At 39.9% G+C, this 22,301-nt stretch overlaps 1 protein-coding gene across 1 annotated transcript in view; it reads right to left on the bottom strand.

Moving 5' to 3' along the window:
• IQCH (IQ motif containing H) overlaps window positions 1-22,301 on the bottom strand; it is a 230,139-nt gene that overhangs the window by 192,481 nt on the left and 15,357 nt on the right. Inside the window, exons 4-5 of the mRNA XM_010834520.1 lie at window positions 15,059-15,176; window positions 170-286 (exon numbers count right to left, since the gene is read on the bottom strand). Coding sequence (XP_010832822.1) covers window positions 170-286; window positions 15,059-15,176 — 235 coding nt within the window. The remainder of the gene's footprint in view (window positions 1-169; window positions 287-15,058; window positions 15,177-22,301) is intronic.

Raw genomic sequence — 22,301 nt, forward strand, 5'->3', positions numbered from 1 at the left:
TCTTCATCATTTCTAATTACAAACAGAATGAATGCCACTCCATTTCATCTCCAAAAAATTCTAAGGACAAAAGGATTCAATTCTTAAAATCTACCTTATGTCTTATAGCACCAATGAATGAATTTTAATTCTAAAAAATAAGAGCTCATTAAAACCACTCATTACTTACACTTGCTTTTCTCTGGTTAATGTATGGCAAACTGATTCCATAGGTCGCATTTACAGCAGCTCTGTGGTGGATGCTTTCAGGATCCTGCATGATTTTTATATTCAACCCTGTCTTTCCCTGAAACAAAGAAACAATGAAAGTTTCATGCTGGATGAACAAAACTGCTTGTTAACATTTTATATCCTCAAAGGAGTATAAAGTTCTTTGAGAATAATTATTTTAATGTAATTCTCACTGGAAAAAAAATATATATATCTTTAGGTCTTTTATTTAGGTAACTAATTTTGTCTTTTATTCACAGAAAAGGAATTTTCTGCAGATTTTCCTCTCTGAATCCCTGTTACTCATAAAAATCCACCATTCATTTTCTCCAAAATACTGCTAGAAGCCAACCAAGGTGGACAAAGGGTAGAACACCTGGTCTCGATTTAGTTTTAGCTTTCCAGGTCAAGAATTTTCCCAATGAAATCTATACTACAACTATGCAGGTAGAGGGCTCCCTTGGTCTGTTAATGTGGCCACTTTTCTCAAGGGACATTTACAGGTAAATCTCAGTTAGGACTTGGTAAATTTACCACAACAAATGTATCTCCTCCTTCATAGAGATTTTGCTATTTTCTAGGGGAAATGTATGCTTTCATTAGAAAAAAATAAAACCCACACATCTCATTTGAACCATGTGTTCCTCATTTAAAATAATTCAAGTGAGTTACTGCTGAGATAGACTACCAGGGTAGGCAGCATAGAGGTGGTGAGCAGGGGCACCAGACAGGTGCCTGGAGACCTGCGATCCAGTCTTGCTCTACCCTGGACTGTCTGCGCGTGACCTTGGGTAAGTCACTTTCCTTCTGTGGAAGTCAGTTTCTTTATTTGCAAAATGTGGCACTAGACTTGACAGTCTCCCATCGAATTATCAACCCCCAACACCTCCCTCCCGTGTTTTGCATTCTGTGCTAAAAGGTAGCATTCTATGCATTGATGCTCAAAGGGAAGCTGACACTTATGGAGTATGGTAGTACTGAGAGTTTCTGAGGTCTTTTGGGAGTTTTAAATTTAGTGAACTTTAGCATATTCACAATGTTGTACCACCATCACCCCTACCTTAATCCCAGAACATTTTTATTACCCCAATAAGAAACCTCACACTCATTAACAATTCCTGCTCATCCCCTCCTCCTCCCAGAGCCTGGCAACTGCTAATCAGCTTTCCTTCTCTTGGATGTGCCCATTCTGGATATTTCCTATAAATGAAATCATACAATGTGTGGCCTTTGTGACTTTTTTTAAAAGGTGTTGTGAGCAATTAAAAACACTGATTTCTTTTCAATATAGTGCTAGTTCTGAGGGTGATCTGATGCAATTGTTAAAATGGTTATAGGAACCAGACAGATTAGCTCATGCTGCAGTAATTTCTTTGATCCTAAGCATTCATACATGGCCTGTGCCTGAGGTCAATGTGAAGGGGAAGGCTACAAAAACACCTTTGGAATGCATGCTGTCTAGATAAGTTATTTCTTAATACAGCCTCCAAACCTTCCTTTTATTTTTTAAAACATAGTTTTTAGACAAAATCTCCAAGTAACTGCACTCAATTGTGCACTTTAACTCATGCAGGAACACAGGTTACAAATAAGGCACAGCTTTTCTCTCTAAAGTCCGTGTGGTGACAGAAATAATGTAGTGCCTAATTACAAATGGCTTTCCTTGTGTGGGTAACCCACATGTACAGCACAACTCTGGGGTTTTTGCATGAAAGCTGAGCGCCTCTTTTATTGAAATTAATACCTGAACATAATTTTTTCCTTCTTAATTAAACTTTCAGAATAATTTCCATCCTACCAAGGATGGGGAAATTGCTAATATGTATTATATTGACTGGATGTGGTTTCTGTAATTAGGGTGTTTTTAAAATGTGTATTCTGGATAAAATTGATGGTAATAGCTTCATCTATCATGTCTAAGCTTTGTTAGAACTTTTTAATTCTGGGATCATTGGCTCAGTGAACTATAGCCATTTTCTTAGTTTTATTATGCTCCATCAACTTTGCATGGCTATAGGACTGGTGTAGAAACAAAACGATCAAATTTAGAATCATTATTAAAACTGGCATTAAAATCTAGTTGTTCCCTTCCATTTTTACATTTCTATGGCACTGGACACAGATATTTCTGGAAAGAAATCGAAATGTAAGCAGAAATTCAACAGAAATGCCAGGTTGTAATAGCAATTCTTTATTAGTTTCTAAAGCAATAAAAAGATCCTTTAAATATTAATATTCTATTATTTACCCTTTTGACACCAAAGGATGGATATATCAAAATTATATGTAGCACATATGATTTAATTCCCCTTTTAAAAAATATTAAGAGTCTACATTTAAATGATATAAAAATGTCAAATGGTCTCACTGAAAATCACTGCCATATACATGCATAACCTAAATTTATCTTACAATCTACAGAGAGGTATAGGAAAATATTTATGAGAATAAATTATCAGACCCAGTAAAAAGGTTTTTCAAGGAAAACAATTATAGATTTTAAAAAACAAAATTAATCATTCCATTAAGCATAAAAACAATGTTCTGGAAGATGATCATTTTTTGCCAACAGTAAGATAAATATCAGAAATAATTTAAGAAAATTTTCTTAAATTGTTCAAGAAAAGACAGTAATTTATTTAATCTATCTTGAGTCACTAAACAATCTAAACTTTGTATTCCCTCCTTTTGATAGTAATTACAAGCAGATATATCAAATGTGACTCTCATTTAGACTTTGGTTTGTAAGAACAAAAGTTATTATCAGAGCCAATTACTGTTTTACCTACATGGCTGCACAGAAGCAGGGAGCTCAATTTTCATCTCATCAGTGATTTTGTGGTATTTATTTTATTACTATGCCCACAAAGCGATATAAGAAGGAAATAGCTTATGCTATTAAAACTAGGGCTTGAACATGAGAGGCTAAGGTTCCTTTCAAAAGAAGTTCTGAATTAAAAACACTAGGCAGCACATAATACCAGCTCCCCAGACATGAGCAGACCATAAAATGACATGCATCTGAGCAGTAGATCCCACACAGAGTAATCAAAATGGAAATGCTTCACAAACAAAGTTGAGACAAGCTATTTACTAAGTTACAGTATTATCAGCATAACATTATTCTCAACAGTGTTTGCCAAAAGTAATGCCTTCTAAATGTACACTGGTTAGTCCCACTGGTTAAAGGTATCTGCTATTTAATCTCAAAAGAAAAAGAATCCAGTCACCTTTAATTGTCTGATTCTTTCAACCAATATCATATTTAATTGAAAGAACAGTAGACACCAAATCCTACTTCAAGCTATATGATCTAGATTTTTTCATTTGTGAAACTGGGTAGTATTAATAATACTTTACCTTCAGGGGGTTGTTTGTGAAGTTTAAGTGACTGATGTGTGTTCAGCATCTCACAAATGATAAAGTACTATTCAGTATCCTACAAGTAATACTTTATGCACTGAAACACCTCAAATATATAAAAATCCATATTTCTTAATATTTCCCCCTTCCCCAAAACCTAATTGATAAAATAGATCAATTAATCTACAAGATAGATAAAAGAAAGAATCGTGTATTTATTCTGCTTTTCCTGAAAAATCTGCTTTTCAGGTTCACCAAAGAGTTGCTAAGGGAAAGTTCTTCAGAGAAGCTAATAAATGCAGAAGGAGTGATAGAATTATAAAATCATCACTTTGCAATCCCTAATGAAATAATTAGATACATATCAGTTTTTGCTAATATCATTGGGTGAAAGGTTGTGGGGAACTTTATATAAGACTAGATCAAGCTGGTAATACACAGACTCACAGCTCAGTCTTAACATCACTAAAAGAAAAAAGAAACTGCCTCCTGATAAACAGTAAAAGCAAGTGCACAGTACCACCTGTGAAGTATTGCCACCAAAAAGACGTTACCTGCATCCAATCAAGCTTCTGGATAGAACTGCTGCTGTGCTGTGCTCAGCTGTGTCCGACTCCTTGTGACCCCATGTATTGTAGCCCTCCAGGCTGCTCTGTCCATGGGGATTCTCCAGGCAAGAATACTGGAGCGGGTTGCCATGCCCTCCTCCAGGGGATCTTCCCAACCCAGGGATCGAACCCAGGTCTCCCACATTGCAGGTGGACTCTTTACCACCTGAGCCACCAGGGAAGCCCAGATAGGACTGCTAGTTTACAAGAAATACTAGAGACAGGGGCACATGTAAAATGACACCATGAGATTGTAAGACATGAGATTCAGACAAATCCACACTAAGCGGGTGGTGAACCTATTTGAGAAATGACCTGATTTCTTAAATAAGTGACCTTTAAAAACTGTATAGTTGACCTACAATGGTGACTTTTTTCATGAAGCAAACTGTTACAGATAAAATGAGATACAAATGCAACACATGATATTGTACAACATAGGGAATATAGTCAATATTCTATAATAACTAGAACCTTAAAAATTGAGAATCATTTTATTGTAACACCTGTAACTTATACTGTACAACTATGCTTCAGTTTTTTAAAATGAATAAAACAACAACAACAACAAAAAAACAAATGCAATGTGCAGACATTTTTTACATCCTGATTCAAACAAACAATAGAAAAATAGTTCTAAGACAACTGGGGAAGACTGAACGTGGACTGAGAATTATATAGTATTGTGCTCACTCAGTCATGTCTGACTCTTTGTGACCTTTTGGACTGTAGCCTGCCAGGCTCCTCTGTCCTTGGGGTTTTTCAGGCAAGAATACTGAAGTGGGTTGCCGTTTCCTTCTCCAGGGGATCCTCCCAATCCAGGGGCTAAACCCGAGTCTTTTGTGTCTCCTGTATTACAGGCAAATGTAATATTAAGCGTTAGGTGTGATAATACGTCTGTGCTTTATGACATCCCCTCTTATACCCCTGCTAGGTAGGGGACCAACAATCACAGCATCACTTAACCCCAAGCTGCTTCTAAAAGCCCAGGTGCCTCAAGTTCACAAAGCCTTAAGATTTGAATTCCATTCAGATGTGCCCATCCTGTTTTTTGATTCTGGTAGGAGTTGAATTGTAGAACAAGAGGAAGGTTAGGGGAGAGGGCTAACATTTATTCAGCTCCCATTTTGTGCCAGGCACCATAATATGTTGGGGGTTGTCATAATCCAAATGATGTACTTTAGTCCTTAAAATGGCAAGAGGGAGTATATGAAATTATCCTCTTTACCAGTGGGGATAAATGGCTAAGTGATACTACCCCAAAGTGAAGAGACGGGATTTTGCTTATGTCTCTGTCTTCAAAAACCTCTTTCCATCATAACATGCTGCCACATCACAAAGAAATGTTGACTGATACACTCTTGATTCAGCTTCCTATCTGTCAGATCCTTTACTTCCTCTCGAATATCCACAGGCACTGCTCCGATCTGTGCCCTCATTGATTATTACATGGACCTCTATAATGAGCCCTAAGATGGGTCTCCTTGAGTCTGCATGACCTCCAGTATGACTGAACCTCTGGTTACTAACTGAAACATGTATCTCGCCTCTAGTGGTTTCCTTTAGAGGGACCCTTCCTACTTTCCAGCCCTGTATTCTGCCACTTCCTCACGACTGCTCAGTGACCAGCCAGCCTCCACATATAAAATGTTCTCTCCACCTCTCCAGGTGAGCAGGCTCTTCCATTTTCTGGGAATGTCCTCTTTTCCCCCTGACCTTCAGCTGTTCTCTGGGCACACTGTTACTAACACTGAAACTTGGATCAGGTGCAACTTCCTCTGGGAGATCTCGCCTAACCTCCATCTCTCCTTCTCTACTCCCCACAACATTCATTCATTCATTCCAACATTTATGGAAAGCCTCATTGAGGTGTTGGTGAATAAAAACAAGTTTTTGTCCACATGGATCTTACATTCTTGAAGGAATGAGAGGAATCAGTTAATAACCATGTAAACAGATATAGACTTAATTTTACATTTCTATAAGTGCTCTAAATAAAATACCCTAGGAGAATGGGAGGCCGCCTTAAACATGGTGGTCAAGGAGAGCCTCTCTGAGGAGGTGAGAAGTATACTGAGGCCTGAATGGGATAGTCACACAAAGATCTGGGGATGATGGAGAAGTCAGAAATCAATGATTAATGAGAGGCGAATAACTGGAAGAGCTAAGCTAAATAAGAGGCTGGCTTTAACCAGAGAAGGGACATTTCTTCCACTCTGACAAGGTAGAAAACATGAAACATAAATCTAGAGATAGAGAAATTAAATATGATTATAAAAGGATAATGGTAATGGGAATAGGGATGTTTGTCTATGTGACTGAAAATTGGAAGATTACTTCAATAAGACCAAATTTATTGTCCTCATGTATATGAAGTCCAGATATAGGCTGTTCAGGGTTGGTCTGGAAGTCCAGGAAGTTGCCAAGGACCAGGCCCCTTTCAGTTTAGTATTCTGCTATCCCTAATGTATGGGCCTCCTCCTCCTGGCCTAAGATGGCTGCAAGAGTCCCAGTGAACACAGCTCCATTCCAGGCAGCAGAATAGAGAAAGGAGAAGAAAAGGATTGAAGAGCAAAAGTCGGATATCATTTAAGGAGGTTTCCAGAAAATTTCCCAAAATACTCACCACCTAATATTTCACTGGATAAGGAAATGGCAACCTCTTCAGTATTCTTGCTTGGAAAATCCCATGGACAGAGGAAACTGGCAGGCTACAGTCCACAGGGTCATAAAAAAGTCAGACACGACTTAGTGATTAAACAATAACAACATTTCATTAGCCAATACTTGATCATAGGGTTATGTCCAACAGCAAGGGACAATGAAAAATGGGATCTTTATATTGGGCAGTCATATATTTAGCTAAAAATCCGCAGCTCAGGAAAACCTTTGGGGCCCAGTCCCTTTCCTCCTTTATGTCCTAACCATCTTCAGAGTGTTGCCTTTTGTTCCTGTGCTTGTCACCTCATGGTTGCAAGATGCTTGCTGAAACTCCAGATGTCATGGCTGTGTTCAGGGGAGAGAAAGAGAGGAAGGGGAGAAGGGACACGCCAGTTGTTACTATACCCTCTCACCAGGAAAGCAAAACATCCCCTAGAACCAACTTCAGGAGACTGCCACTCAGTACCCACTGGACAGAACTGGGACACGTGGTCAAACTTAACTGCAAAGAAGGCTCAGAAATGAGGACACTTATTCCTCTTGGCATGATGCCATCCTGAACAAAATCACAGTTTATAGTAATGCAGATGTCAGATGAATATTAACAATGAAATTAACAATTTCTGCCACAGCCATCAATCTAATCTAGTTAAGAAATCAAGTACAAAAGTGATAAATAGTGAAATAATGAGGGGCCAGTGGATTGAATGTCCTCACGGTAATGAAAAACTGTTGGAAGAACATATTATATGAACTGGAAGGCCAGGACATGGAGGTCAGAGATTGCTGTGCTTGAAACAGATTTTAGAGATGATGTACTTACTGGGTACAAGCCCAGGCATTCAGCATATCCCCCTAGCCAGAGTACTTTTGTCAAACCTCTAATACCACACTTGCCACTCTGTCTGTAGAATGCCTGACTATAGGCTGTGAACACCGACAGCAGTAAAATCTGCATTCTAGCACCTAACACATAGTAGCATTAACATCAAAACATGTGAAGAAATGAAATAGCACACCCGTGAGGGAAGGCATATTTTGGTGTTACTATGTTTCTGTTATTCTTACAAGATGCCATGGTGACACAGTCATCAGCTTATAGCAGTCGTGTGGGCCAAAGGTGCATCCTGTCCAACTCTTATGGCACAGGGGCCAGTTGCTAATTCCACAACCTCCCTATCTTTGCTACAAGCAGCTCTCGTGAGTTGGTGGCCAGGGAATGAGGTCCCCCTACATGCCCAGAAGTTAGCATCCCCTGGTAAGCCAGGGAGAGAGGCAAGAGATATTTGGGATGCCATCTTTGAAATGTCATTGAACCACGGGATACCATATATTAATAATAAATTTTGAGTATGCTTTTCAGTTGTAATAAATAGCTTATGATTCTGGAAAAGATGCTATGAGTCATAAATATGTATCTACTTGAATCTTCTCATAGAAATCTTTTGTAAAAAAAAAAAAAAACAATTTATTCAGCTTCTTTCTTTATTTTCCCCAAGTTTCAAGTTGTTAATTTTCCTGTGGCATAGTGTTGTTAGAATATACAGGCCTAAGGGCCTACTTTTGCCCATTTTTAATAGAAATAACTCCAAATACCATGTTTAATTACCTGTCCCATTAGCCACAACTATGTACACTGTAAAGTATAAACCTCTTTATATATGTAAACCACCTGGATGGTAACTAATTACAGAAAAACAGCATTATTGTTGAGTATAATAATGTATTATGAATAATTCTAATGTGGCTTCACCACTGCCATATTGGTGTCACTGCAACAAATCAGAAAGTAAAAAGGTCACTTTTACCAGGAGCATTACATTGAGAAGTTCCTTTGGGAAATTTTATTTATTCATTTTTAAATATTTATTTGACTGCACTGGTCTTAGCTGCAGCATGTGCGATCTAGTTTTCTGACCAGTGATCAAACCCCCTTCATTGGGAGTGTGGAGTCTTAGCCACTCAACCACCAGGGAGGTCCCTTTTTGGGAGAGTGTAGAGGGACATATCTGAGGATAATTCTGGGGGTGGTTAGGACCTTTTGTTAAAGGAAAAAAAATCAACAATTTATTCAGCTGCTTTCTTTATTTTCCCCAAGTTTCAAGTTGTAAATTTTCCTGTGGCAAACACAGGGATGGAGGTCAGGGTTTTGTACTTTTAACACAAGTGAGGAAAAGCCAGCACTCTGAGGTTACACAGAGCTGAGTCTGAATGCTAGTTCTCCTGTTTCTTAGTTTTAAATTTCTATCATCTCTCATCCTTGGTACGCTCATCTGTCAAATGGGGATAACAGTAAGTCCTTCCTTCAGAAATGTCGTGAGGATGAGATATGACTTCATCATCATGGCTAACACAGGCTCCTGCATGGTCTCCCTGCCTCCGCCCTTGTCCTTCTACATCACAGTCTCCACATGACAGTCAGAGGGACTCTTGTCAATTGTAAATCATACCCAATCGGTCCTCTGGTGAAAAGCCTCCCATCTAACTCGTGATCTCTGCAGTCCTCACGATGGTCTGTGAGATCTGACCTCTACCCCTGTCCCTACTTCTCTCCTCCTCGTACATTCCTCTCCATCTTCCTTGCTGTTCACACTCCTAATTCAGGGTCTTTAGCGGTTCTGTCTTCTCTGCCTGGGATACTCTTCCTCCAGGTATTTGCACAATGCCTTGCTCCCTCACATCCATCAGATTTCTGCTCAAGAGTCACCTTACAACTGAGACCATCCCAACACTCCCTATGTTCCTACCCTAACTATTCTCTCACCAACTAACATATTATATGTTTACTTTTCAAACGGTTTTCTATTTTTCTAATGACTGCTGCTACTGCTGCTGCTAAGTCGCTTCAGTCGTGTCTGACTCTGTGCGACCCCATTGACGGCAGTCCACCAGGCTCCACCGTCCCTGGGATTCTCCAGGCAAGAACACTGGAGTGGGTTGCCATTTCCTTCTCCAATGCATGAAAGTGAAAAGTGAAAGTGAAGTCGCTCAGTCATGTTCGACTCTGCGACTCCATGGACTGCAGCCTAGCAGGCTCCTCCATCCATGGGATTTTCCAGACTACCTTACCCTAACTAGAATGTAAGCCCCCTGAGAATAGAGAAGTTCAGTTGATGCCTGAAACAGTGCCTGGTACATACCAGGTACAGTGCCCCATTACTAGTGAATGCTATGTAAGTGTTCATTCTTCTGATTATTTGTTGACCAGAAGAATGAACACTTACATAGCACTCACCAGGTATGGGCCACTGTTATAAAATGTACATATGTTACTTCATTTATCCTTACAACAGAGTATCACAGAGCCCATTTTGCAGATGAGGAACTAAGGCATGGAGTGGTTAAGTGACTTGCTGAGGTACAGATAGTAAGTGGTGGAGAGCTAGTATGGGATGTAAACCCATACTTCTAACCATCATGTTGCCATCTATTGAGAGCCTATTCCAGGCTGGGCACTGTCTAGTAACTGGTTACAGCAATGATCTAAACAGAGTCTCTCTGCTTTAGATTAACAAAGACTTAAGAAATAAAATAACAAAACAGAAATAGACTCATAGAGAACAGACTTTTGGTTGCCAAAGGGGTGGGGGGCAGGAGAGGGATGGACTGGGAGTCTGGTGCTGGTAGATAAAAACTATTATACTTAGAATGGATAAACAACAAAGCCCTAATGTATAGCACAGTGAACTATATTCAATACCCTTGATAAACCATAATGGAAAAAGAATATTTTTAAAAAGAATGTATTAAAAAAAAAGAAATAAACAATATATAAACCTTAACAGGTCCAAGTTTGTATAAAGAACAGTAAAAGTCATTTGGAGGATAACTGGGGAAATCTGAATATAAACTGGATATCTATTATATTCAGAAATTATTGTTAATTTTGTTAAATGGGATAATGGTGTTGTGGTAAGGAGGAATGTGTTCATTTTTAAAGATGTATGTAAAAGCATTAAGGGATGAAATGTCATTAGATCTATAGTTTAAAACATTTCAATAAAAAATAGGTGAAGCGAAACTGGTAAAGGTTAACACTTATTAAATCCAGGTGAAAGAAAAATAGTTATTAATATACTATTTTTGGTTTACTTGAATAGTTTCATACTAAGAAGGTCTTAAGAAGTCACAGAAAGGGAAAAGTAGTTTTTAAAGGTTTATGCTCTCATGGAGTTTATATTCTAATGACAAGGCAGAGTTCATAACGCTTGTTGGTTTCTTGTAGGCATTCACTTTTCCCCACTTTATTCTATAAAATCCACTTGGTATTTCATTAGCAAAATTTTCCCACCCAATATTAAGTGAGATATAACCCACAGTGAAAATCTGTAAAGCAATCCTTTCTTGATCTCTCATCACATTATTCCTCATAATGACAAAAATCCTCAAAACCTTAGTTTTGATCAAATTTTGAAAATCATTCTCAATGAGATCCATATTCACAAAATTAAAGATCCTTCCCATCTTATACATAGATCTTATATATTGCTGTATCGAAATAGATCACAATCTATATTTTTACATTCTTTTGATAGGGTATCCATTTTCTGGAATTCATTTGGAGAATAACTCTCAAGCAATGAGATCCATTTATTTTCCCTGCTCTGTAAACATACGATTTGTATCATGCTTCTAAGTAGTTCCTTGGATTTAAACAATTTCAATTCAGTTCAGTTCAGTTGCATCCGACTCTTTGCGACCCCGTGGACTGCAGCACGCCAGGCTTCCCTGTCCATCACCAACTCCCAGAGCCTACTCAAACTCATATCCATCGCGTCGGTGATGCCATCCAATCATTTCATCCTCTGTCATCCCATTCTCCTCCTGCCCTCAATCTTTCCCAGCATCAGGGTCTTTTCCAATGAGTCGGTTCTTCACATCAGGTGGCCAAAATATTGGAGTTTCAGCTTCAGCATCAGTCCTTCCAATGAATATTTACACAGTAGGAAACCCTCTCACAGGTGGGTCTGTGGGGAGTTTTGGAATCACAGAAGGCAACATAACTGGGAAAAAAAATTAAAAATCCACAGAATACACGCCTAACCGCCACTGCTGAAAAGAGAAATTCCCCGCGAGAGGCTCTAACCTAACAACCTAACATGCAGCCTGGCCCGCTCACAGAACAAAGGATTGAGTGAATACCAAAGGAGAGCTAGCCGGTTAAACAGCTTAGGAACGTCTGTTTTGAAATTTGCCTTCAGACAGCTCACCAGACACAACAAGAAAATCAAATACTCTTTTGGCCTATAAAGTTTTTCTCCTTCTCTTCCTTCCTCCTCCTTTTGTGTTTGCTATTTCAAACCCTTTCCTTGACTGCCATGAGTATACGTGTGCTCAAAGTGCCTAAAAGAAGGGTTGGGCTCACTTGATTTGAAGCTAAGATATACTTAAAGAAAAGGCACCAGAATATGGCTTTTTAAATGTTACAGAAGAGTGATAATTCTTTATTGTGATTCTTAATTACAACTGAGAAACTCCAAGTGATTTGTCATTTTAGTTTTTTCGTGTGAAATGGAATTCCAAAAACAATTTCTTCACTTTGGAGAAAGAGCTTAAAGTAGCAACTGGGGTTTACCTAGTTTAAAAGGTTGGCAGTGGGCAATTAAAGGTGGTGATATCCCAGTTGGATTTCACAACTACTCAATAATACAAGGTTTTAAGTTGGTGCAGTAGGCTTACAGAACAGCTGGCAAAACAGCACTGTTTGTCATTGACTTTACAATGCAAAATTAGGGCTATTTTTGTGTCAGCAGTTATGCATTTTTAAGCAGATGTCACTGATATTAGATATAAAACAACAACAGGGATCCAGGCCCTGGAGGTAAAGTCAGGGTGGGAAGCAGTCCGTGCCTCTTTCTAAATGAAGCTCACCCCTGCTTGCAGTGTTTAAAAGAACACGGGGCATATAAGATCCCTTATCTTTATAATCATTTGCCAGGATTCAAAACTCTTTGGGGAAAATAAATTTCTGGCCATAGTTTTTTTTTCTTTTTTTCCTGGAAAAATATTAGTAACAGCAACTGTGTGTTCTAAAATAGTCCTAATTTCATATATTTTATTTCATTGTCTTTATAACCTAGAGATCTCCAATTTTGTGTTTATGAACCATTCTGGCTCCCCTGAGACTCCTGGCAAAATAAAAATTTAATGAAAGCAGAGACTTAATAGTAACAAAGATGAGAAGTTTAAGTTCCATTTATGATAGCACTTTTTTTTTTCCCCCATGAGAGTCTTTATTATTACCTGGTATTTTCTTACTGATGGTGTATCTCCATCGCCCAAGAATGGGGACCTGGTCTGAATTGTTCCTCCCAATGTGCCTCTAATAGTCCTTGGCACATAGTCAGCACTCCACAGATGGTAACTGAAGAAACCCAATGTGACAAGTCCAATTACAAAGATAGGAGTGAGCTGCTTTGAGAGTGCAAAGCGGAAGTCATACAAGAGTATCAGGATGTTAATTATAGTGTATTAGTTCAGGCTGTTGTATCTGAATGCCATAGACTGGAGGCTTATGAACAACAGAAATTCCCCACTCTTACCTCTTCCTCCTTCCAGCCTCTGGCAACCACTAATCTACTTTCTGTCTCTATGGATTTCTCTGTTCCTATCTCTACTCCTGTATTCACTGGAATACTCATTGGAAGGATTGATGCTGAAGCTGAACCTCCAATACTTTGGCCACCTGATGGGAACAGCTGACTCATTAGATAAGACCCTGATGCTGGGAAAGATTGCAGGTGGTGGTTTCCAAATACTCGGGTGTGTTTGCACCTGAGTTTTGTGTTGCACTGTGAAAACTGGTACACCGTGGTATACCTTGGCATATTTGTCACATGGAGGAGGAAATGGCAACCCACTCCAGTATGCTTGCCTGTAAAATTCCACGGACAGAGATGCCTGGTGGCCTACAGTCCATGGGGTCCAAAGAGTCAGATACAACTGAGAGACTGAGCACGCACACATCCCTCTTAATGAAGGGAAAAATATTAGTAAAAATGAAAAAGTGTGATGCCATCCATACAAGGAGCCGAGTCAACAAACAAAATATATATAAAAATACTATGAACGAAAGACTTGAAAGACAAGTGCTAAGGTATAACCCACAAAATAAAATCAGTCATTTGCAAAGTATTGCCATGATCTACACATATTAATTCAAGTATTCTGTATTTTGCAAAAAAAGTCATTTAAATTTTGTCATTCACTTCTCATACTTCTTTATGTCTTTGTTAATGTCCCTCTTTTATTTTTTTTTAATAGCAAAACTGCCTTATGGCCAATGAGTTATGCAGCAAAAATGCTTGAGGTGAAAATAGTTGCAGCAAAGATGTCCACAGCAAAGATGTTTATGGACAGAGTACCTGGAACTGATACAAGCCATTGTAAAAAGGGTGCCAAATGATGGCTGCCCAACTCTGTGAATATACTAAAAGTCACTTTTAAAAGGGAGAATTTTATGGGGTATAAATTAAATCTCAATAAAGCTATTGTTTTAAAAGGGGTGTCACAGTGGTTACGAGCACAGTCTGGATTCCTACATTTCTGGATTCGTGATCCTTGCTCTGATACCAGCTGTGTTCTCTTTGCCCATCCAATAGTTAACATTTCTGAATCTTGGTTTCTTCATCAATAAGATGAAGATAATAATAATATCTCCTTCTAGGATTATTCTGAAGATTAAACAATTTAGCATCCCCAAAGCACTGAAAATAACCCCTGGTACCCGGAAGAAGTGAGTTGTTATCACTCTGGGGGAGTCGGGGAGGGAACAGGAGTTCAACTGTGAGCACACCCCGAAGTCAGAAACCTCTTGGGCTCTATTCCTTGCCACCTGGAAACTTAACTACAAAGAAAGATCTTTTGTCATAGAAATTGACTATGCCATGAACATATCTGAAACAACAATGGCATGTTTTTCCATTTGGAATACAATTTCCTACCTTCACTCTTGGGGGGAAAAAAAAGGCTTCCAACAGCTTTATGGAGATATAATTCATAAACCTTAAATTCACCCTTTCAAGGTATACAATTCAATGTCTAGTAGATTCCCAGAATTGTGCAGCCATCACCACTGTTTAATTCCAGGACACTTCATCATCCCCAAAGACACCTGACAACCATTACAAGTCATTCCCCACTCTCCCTGCCTCCTCCTTCCAGCCTCTGGGAACCACCAATCCACTTTCTGTCTCTATGGATTTCTCTTGTCCTACCTTTATTCTTGGAAAGGCATGTGGAAATGAACTGTGCTCCTTCTGGGGTCGCCAAAGTTTCCCCTCAGATTCCAGAGGGAAAATAAATGTTTTCTGATCAAGTACAGCTGGGAACAACCTAAGTTTAAAAAAAATATTAAAATCAAATTTGCTATCCTTAAAGCTTCAAAATTGTAATTTAAAATAATGCTTCCTAGTTAAATTACATTTTATAGGAAATATTCTATTGGTAATTACAACAAATTTGACCAACTTTAGTATTGTTACCACGATAAAACTGCAGTTGTTTATTAAGCATAAGAACTTCCAAGTCTGATAAGGGCTATTATAGCATGGATAAAAAGCTATATCTCTGGCTGAGTTTATATGACTTACAATTGACAGAATTACTGTACTATAAAACATTTATTGGTTAAAAAAAATGCTGTATTTTATTAAATTAAGTCACAAGATAGCCAATGTTAAATATATTAAAAATGCTATTCCTAAGCAGTTCATCCTTATATCTTTAAACTTCTAGTGTTCTATGTAATTGCAAAGACTTAAGGATCAATGTCTTTGCAATTACAACTGGCTTCCCAGGTGGCGCTAGCAGTAAAGAACCCGCCTGCCAATGCAGGAGACCTGAGTCACAGGTTTGATCCCTGCATTGAAAAGATCCCCTGGAGAAAGAAATGGCAACCCACTCCAGTATTCTTGCCTGGAGAGTCCCATGGACAGAGCAGCCCGGCGGGCTACAGTCTACAGGGTCGCAATGGTTGTTCATGCCTGAAGCCACTTAGCACTGAGGATAAAAGTGTTAAAGGTCTTCCTTGTTAAGCAGTCAGGAGTTCCATGGGATAGCAATGCGCAAAAAAAATAAAGTTATAAGAATGTGCATATGCATGTAACATAGGTCTTAATTTAAAGCAGGTTCCAGTTCTTTAAAATAGTTAACATAATTCAGGTCAATTGATTCTATTGTCCACTTCTGTAAAATTATCACTAAAAAGCAATTTATAGACTTCTGGTTTCATTTCAACATGGAAAGAGCTTGGAAGTTATCACGCCAACCCTCACAATAAGAAACAGCTGAAGAAACAGAAAAGCAACTCTTCTTAGATACATCAAAGAACTGAGGAAACTGCAGGGAAAGCTGCTGCCTTCAAAACTGGAAAAAGCAGTGGATAAAACCCAAGAGCAGAAACCTGCTGCTAGAGCCAGTACTGGAAGAACACTTAAATTCTAATCAACAAAGTGTTGGAGGTTCAGAATAGATTCACTTGAAAGTTAAAATCTCTGAGGGGCCAAGTCTTAGCACAGCCTACAATTTCATGAGTTTTACTTCTAGGAGCCCCACCTTATTTTCTCTGTGAACATCAGAGGAAAAACCCCTTCCTGCTTCTAGCAGGGCAAAGAGCAGGAAGAGAGGCCATTTCAAAACACTCCAAGCTCTGTTCTTTGTTCTGTTCTCTGCAATGAAGGCTGTGTCTCACGGAGAACTATTTTACCAGAGCCTTATCTGATCTGAAGGAGGGCAATTAGCCAACTCCAGCCCCCTTTGGTCTTCCTATCTCACCAAAGAGGGGAAAAACGCTGAGAAAAATTTGTGAAGAGTCCAGGGGCACAGACCTTCCAAAAGATTGAGACCTAATCACAGGATTATTGAATGCTTCCCCCCAACACACACTACATCCACTTCTGCAGACACAAGATTACAGATGGAAGAACTGCAAGGCTCAGATTCTACATAGGAAAGAGATTCTAGGGAAACACAAACACAATAGAGAGGCTAAAAACAAGGATAATTGGTGAAATGAAACCTCAGATACCTACAGTTATAGCAGATGGCGTAACTCCTGGCCAGAAAAATGCCTACTTACACTAAACGCCTACTTACCTGCCTGGTATTCTCTGTGTGGTTTTTCATCTGTCATTAATTTTGGAAAATTATTAATATCTTATAGAAAAACCTGCCCATTTTTCCTACCCCCTCAGTAGCACTGAGTACTAGGGTGGCTTTATATGTTTTGCTAATTTGTTAGTTTTCTGTAACAAATTAGATCACAAACTAATGGACCACAGCCCTGTCTAACTCAATGAAACTATGAGCCATGCCATGTGGGGCCACCCAAGACGGGCGGGTCATGATGAAGAGGGCTGACAGAATGTGGTCCACTGGAGAAGGGAATGGCAAACCACTTCAGTATTCTTGCCTTGAGAACCCCATGAACAGTATGAAAAGGCAAAATGATAGGATACTGAAAGGGGAACTCCCCAGGTCAGTAGGTGCCCAATATGCTACAGGAGATCAGTGGAGAAATAGCTCCAGAAAGAATGAAGAGGCTGAGTCAAAGCAAAAACAACACCCAGTTGTGGATGTGACTGATGATGGAAGTACAGTGTAATGCTATAAAGAACAATACTGCATAGGAACCTAGAATGTTAAGTCCATGAATCAAGGTAAATTGGAAGTGGTCAAACAGGAGATATAGCAAGAGTGAACAGTGACATTTTAGGGATCAGTGAACTAAAATGGACTGGAATGGGTGAATTTAACTCAGATGACCATTATATCTACTACTGTGGATAAGAATCCCTTAGAAGAAATGGAGTAGCCCTCAGAATCAACAAAAGAGACCAAAATGCAGTACTTGGATGCAATCTGAAAAACAACAGAATGATCTCTGTTCGTTCCCAAGGCAAACCATTCAATATCACAGTAATCCAAGTCTATGCCCCAAACACTAATGCTGAAGAAGCTGAGGTGGAATGGTTCTATGAAGACCTACAAGACCTTCTATAACTAACACCCCAAAATGATGTCCTTTTCATTATAGGGGATTGGAATGCAAAAGTAGGAAGTCAAGAGATACCTGGAATAACAGGCAAATTTGGCCTTGGAGTACAAAATGAAGCAGGGCAAAGGCTAACAGAGTTTTGCCAAGAGAACGCACTGGTCATAGCAAACACCCTCTTCCAACAACACAAGACACAACTCTACACATGGACATCACCAGATGATCAACACCAAAATCAGACTGATTATATTCTTTGCAGCCAAAGATGGAGAAGCTCTATACAGTCAGCAAAACAAGACGGGGAACTGACCGCGGCTCAGACTAAATTGAAAAAAGTAGGGAAAACCACTAGACCATTCAGGTATGACCTAAATAAAATCCCTTACAGTGGAAGTGACAAATAGATTCAAGACATTCGATCTAACAGAAAGAGTGCCTGAAGAACTATGGATGGAGTTTTATAACATTGTACAGGAGGTAGGGGTTAAAGCCATCCCCAAGAAAAAGAAATGCAAAAAAGCAAAATGACTGTCTGAGGAGGCCTTAGAAATAGCTGAGGAAAGAAGAGAAGCTAAAGGCAAAGGAGAAAAGGAAAGATAAATCCATCCGAATGCGGAGTTCCAAAGAATAGCAAGGAGAGATAAGAAAGCCTTCCTCAGTGATCAATGCAAAGAAATAGAATGGGAAAACAGTAGAATGGGAAAGACTAGAGATCTCTTCAAGAAAATTAGAAATACCATGAGAACATTTTGTGCAAAGATGGGCACAATAAAGGACAGAAATTGTATGGACCTAACAAGCAGAAAATATAAAGAAGAGGTGGCAAGAATACACAGAAGAAATATACAAAAAAGATCTTAATGACCCAGATAACCATGATGGCTCATCTAGAGCCAGACATCCTGGGGTGTAAAGTCAAGTGGGTCTTTGGTAAGCATCACTATGAACAAAGCTAGTGGAGGTGAAGGAATTCCAGCTGAGCTATTTCAAATCCTAAAAGAAGATGCTGTGAAAGTGCTGCGTTCAATATGCCAGCAAATTTGGAACACTCTGCAGTGGCCACAGGACTGGAAAAGGTCAGTTTTCATTCCAATCCCAAAGAAAGGCAATGCCAAAGAATGCTCAAACTACTGCACAGTTGCACTCATCTCACATGCTAGCAAAGTAATGCTCAAAATTCTCCAAGTGAGGCTTCAACAGGACATGAACTGAGAACTTCCAGATGTTCAAACTGAATTTAGAAAAGGCAGAGGAACTAGAGATCAAATTGCCAACATCCATTGGCTCATACAAAAAGCAAGAGAATTCCAGAAAAACATCTACTTCTGCTTTATTGACTATGCCAAAGCCTTTGACTGTGTGGATCACAACAAACTGTGGAAAATTCTTCAAGAGATGGGAATACCAGACCACTTTACCTGCCTCATGAGAAATCTGTATGCAGGTCAAGAAGCAGCTCTTATAACTGGACATGGAAAAACATACTGGCTCCAAATTGGGAAAAGAGTGTACTTCAAGGCTGTATATTGTCACCTTGCTTATTTAATTTATATGCAGAGTACATCATGTGAAGTGCCAGACTGGATGAAGCACAAGCTGGAATCAAGATTGCTGGGAGAAATATCCACAACCTGAGATGGGCCGACGGCACCACTCTTATGGTAGAAACCAAAGAGGAACTAAAGAGCCTCTTGATGAAAGTGAAAGAGGAGAGTGAAAAAGCTGGCTTAAAACTCAACATTCAAAAACAAAGATCCAGTCCAATTACTTCATGGTAAATAGATGGGGAAACAATGGAAACAGTGACAGACTTTCTTTCCTAGGTGCCGGGAGCCGGCATATTGCATATTGAGTGCATATTGCATATTGAGTGCAGCACTTTCCACGGCATCATCTTTCAGGATCTGGAATAGCTCAACTAGAATTCTATCACTGCCGGGAGCCAGCGTGAGGAGCTCCACCCATGACAAAGGTCATGAGGAAGGAGGCTCGGCATATGCAAAGGTGGGATCGAGCCTCAGGAGTCCCCCTGGAAATTCTTGAGTATCTACCCCCAAAACCAGAGTCCGCCTACTTTCTGCTTTGTGCTTTCACCTACACCTCTGACTTTACGGGGGGCTGTCCCCCACTACCTCTCTCTGAAAAAAGAGTTAGCTTACAGCTCCAGTTAATAATTCCTGGGTGTGACAGTGTTTCAACCTACAAACTCCTTTGGAAATCCTCTAGCCTGCCTGAATAGGTTTTTTCGGCCACATGTGATTGTTCAGAGCCTCCCAACTGTGAGAGGGAGGAAATGTTCTAAACTGTCTAAACACAGATTCTTTTGAGTAGTTAAAAGATTGATTAGAAATTGTATTGGTGAAGGGTTTTTCACTTATTGAGCCAATGTTTGCTGCTAAGTCTCCATACCCCTTACCTACTGTGTCCTTGGCAGTGTATTGATTGATATAATGGGTGTGTAGAAATGTAAGTAGTAGCTCAATGTTTGTAACCTTGGACCCTTGAGTTAATTCTTTTCTTGATTGAGCCCACCTCACCTTTGCCCTATAGGAATGCAGCTTTGTCCAATGCTTTTTTGGAGGCTGGTGCCTGACTTTGGAATAATCACCTTTAGAGAAAAATAAGTTCCTTAAAATGTTAACAGGCCTCCTGGCCAGAAGATGATGTAGTTCACCTGAACTTTTGCATATGCTAAGTTTGAAAGCCTGGCTTCAATTAGGACCAGGAACTGCTGTCCTTGCATGACTCCACCCCTTCCCCCATTATCCTCTATGCACAACTTACAGTATAAAAACTACTTTGGAAAATAAAGTGCGGGCCTTGTTCACCGAAACTTGGTCTCCCCATGTCACTCTCTCCCCCAAATTCTGGCTGAGTCTCCATCTGGAGCGCGGAACCCGCCATGCTTGCTAATTATGCCTGGGCTTCTAAGATCCGACCGGGGAGGCCTCAGTGTCTCCTCTCCTTCGGGAGAACGGAAGGACGCCTGCGGCCTACGTAAGTGGTGCAAACTTCTTGTCTTGAAGTTTTATTGGTCTCCCGCATAAACCAAGCTACTCAGCCTCTTTTCTCCACTGAATTTTCCTACTGAGCTATCCTCATCCTATTACTCTTTATATCTTTGATAAAATATTTAAATAAATAGGTCACCGACGCCATCCCCGCTTCGAATACCCTGGATCAGCCAGGGCTGGTCCCCGGTACCTAGGCCTCCAAAATCACTCAGATGGTGATTGCAGCCATGAAATTAAAAGACGCTTGCTCCTTGGCAGAAAAGTTATGACCAACCTAGACAGCATATTAAAAAGCAGAGACATTACTTTGGCAACAAAGGTCCATCTAGCCAAAGCCATGGTTTTTCCAGTAGTCATGTATGGATATGAGAATTGGACTATAAAGAAAGATGAGCGCTGAAGAATTGGTGCTTTTGAACTGTGGTGTTGGAGAAGACTTTTGAGAATTCCTTGGACTGCAAGGAGATCCAACCAGTCCATCCTAAAGGAAATGAGTCCTGAATATTCGTTGGAAGGACTGATGATGAAGCTGAAACTCCAATACTCTGGCCACCTGATGCAAAGACCTGACTCACTGGAAAAGACCCTGAGGCTGGGAGAGACTGAAGGCAGGAGAAGGGGACAATGGAGAACGAGATGGTTGGATGGCATCACTGATGCGATGGAAGTGAGTTTAAGTAGTCTCCAAGAGTTGGTGATGGACAGGAAAGCCTGACATGCTGCAGTCCATGGGGTCACAAAGAGTTGGACACGACTGAGTGACTGAACTGAACTGAATTGCTAATTTGTTAGGCAAAATAGTAATATTGGTTTGGCCAAAAAGTTTATTCAGGTTTTTATGTAAGCTGTTATCAGATCAGTCGCTCAGTCGTGTCCGACTCTTTGCGACCCCATGAATCGCAACACGCCAGGCCTCCCTGTCCATCATCAACTCCCGGAGTTCACTGAGACTCACGTCCATCGAGTCAGTGATGCCATCCAGCCATCTCATCCTCTATCATCCCCTTCTCCTCCTGCCCCCAATCCCTCCCAGCATCAGAGTCTTTTCCAATGAGTCAACTCTTCGTATGAGGTGCCCAAAGTACTGGAGTTTCAGCTTTAGCATCATTCCTTCCAAAGAAATCCCAGGGCTGATCTCCTTCAGAATGGACTGATTGGATCTCCTGGCAGTCCAAGGGACTCTCAAGAGTCTTCTCCAACACCACAGTTCAAAAGCATCAATTCTTCTGCGCTCAGCCTTCTTCACAGTCCAACTCTCACATCCATACATGACCACAGGAAAAACCATAGCCTTGACTAGACGAACCTTTGTTGGCAAAGTAATGTCTCTGCTTTTGAATATGCTACCTAGGTTGGTCATAACTTTCCTTCCAAGGAGTAAGTGTCTTTTAATTTCATGGCTGCAATCACCACTGTAGTGATTTTGGAGCCCCAAAAAATAAAGTCTGA

The sequence above is a fragment of the Bison bison genome, unplaced genomic scaffold, assembly GCF_000754665.1.
Source record: "Bison bison bison isolate TAMUID 2011002044 unplaced genomic scaffold, Bison_UMD1.0 scf7180017864034, whole genome shotgun sequence".
In the NCBI taxonomy this organism is placed as follows: Eukaryota; Metazoa; Chordata; class Mammalia; order Artiodactyla; family Bovidae; genus Bison; species Bison bison.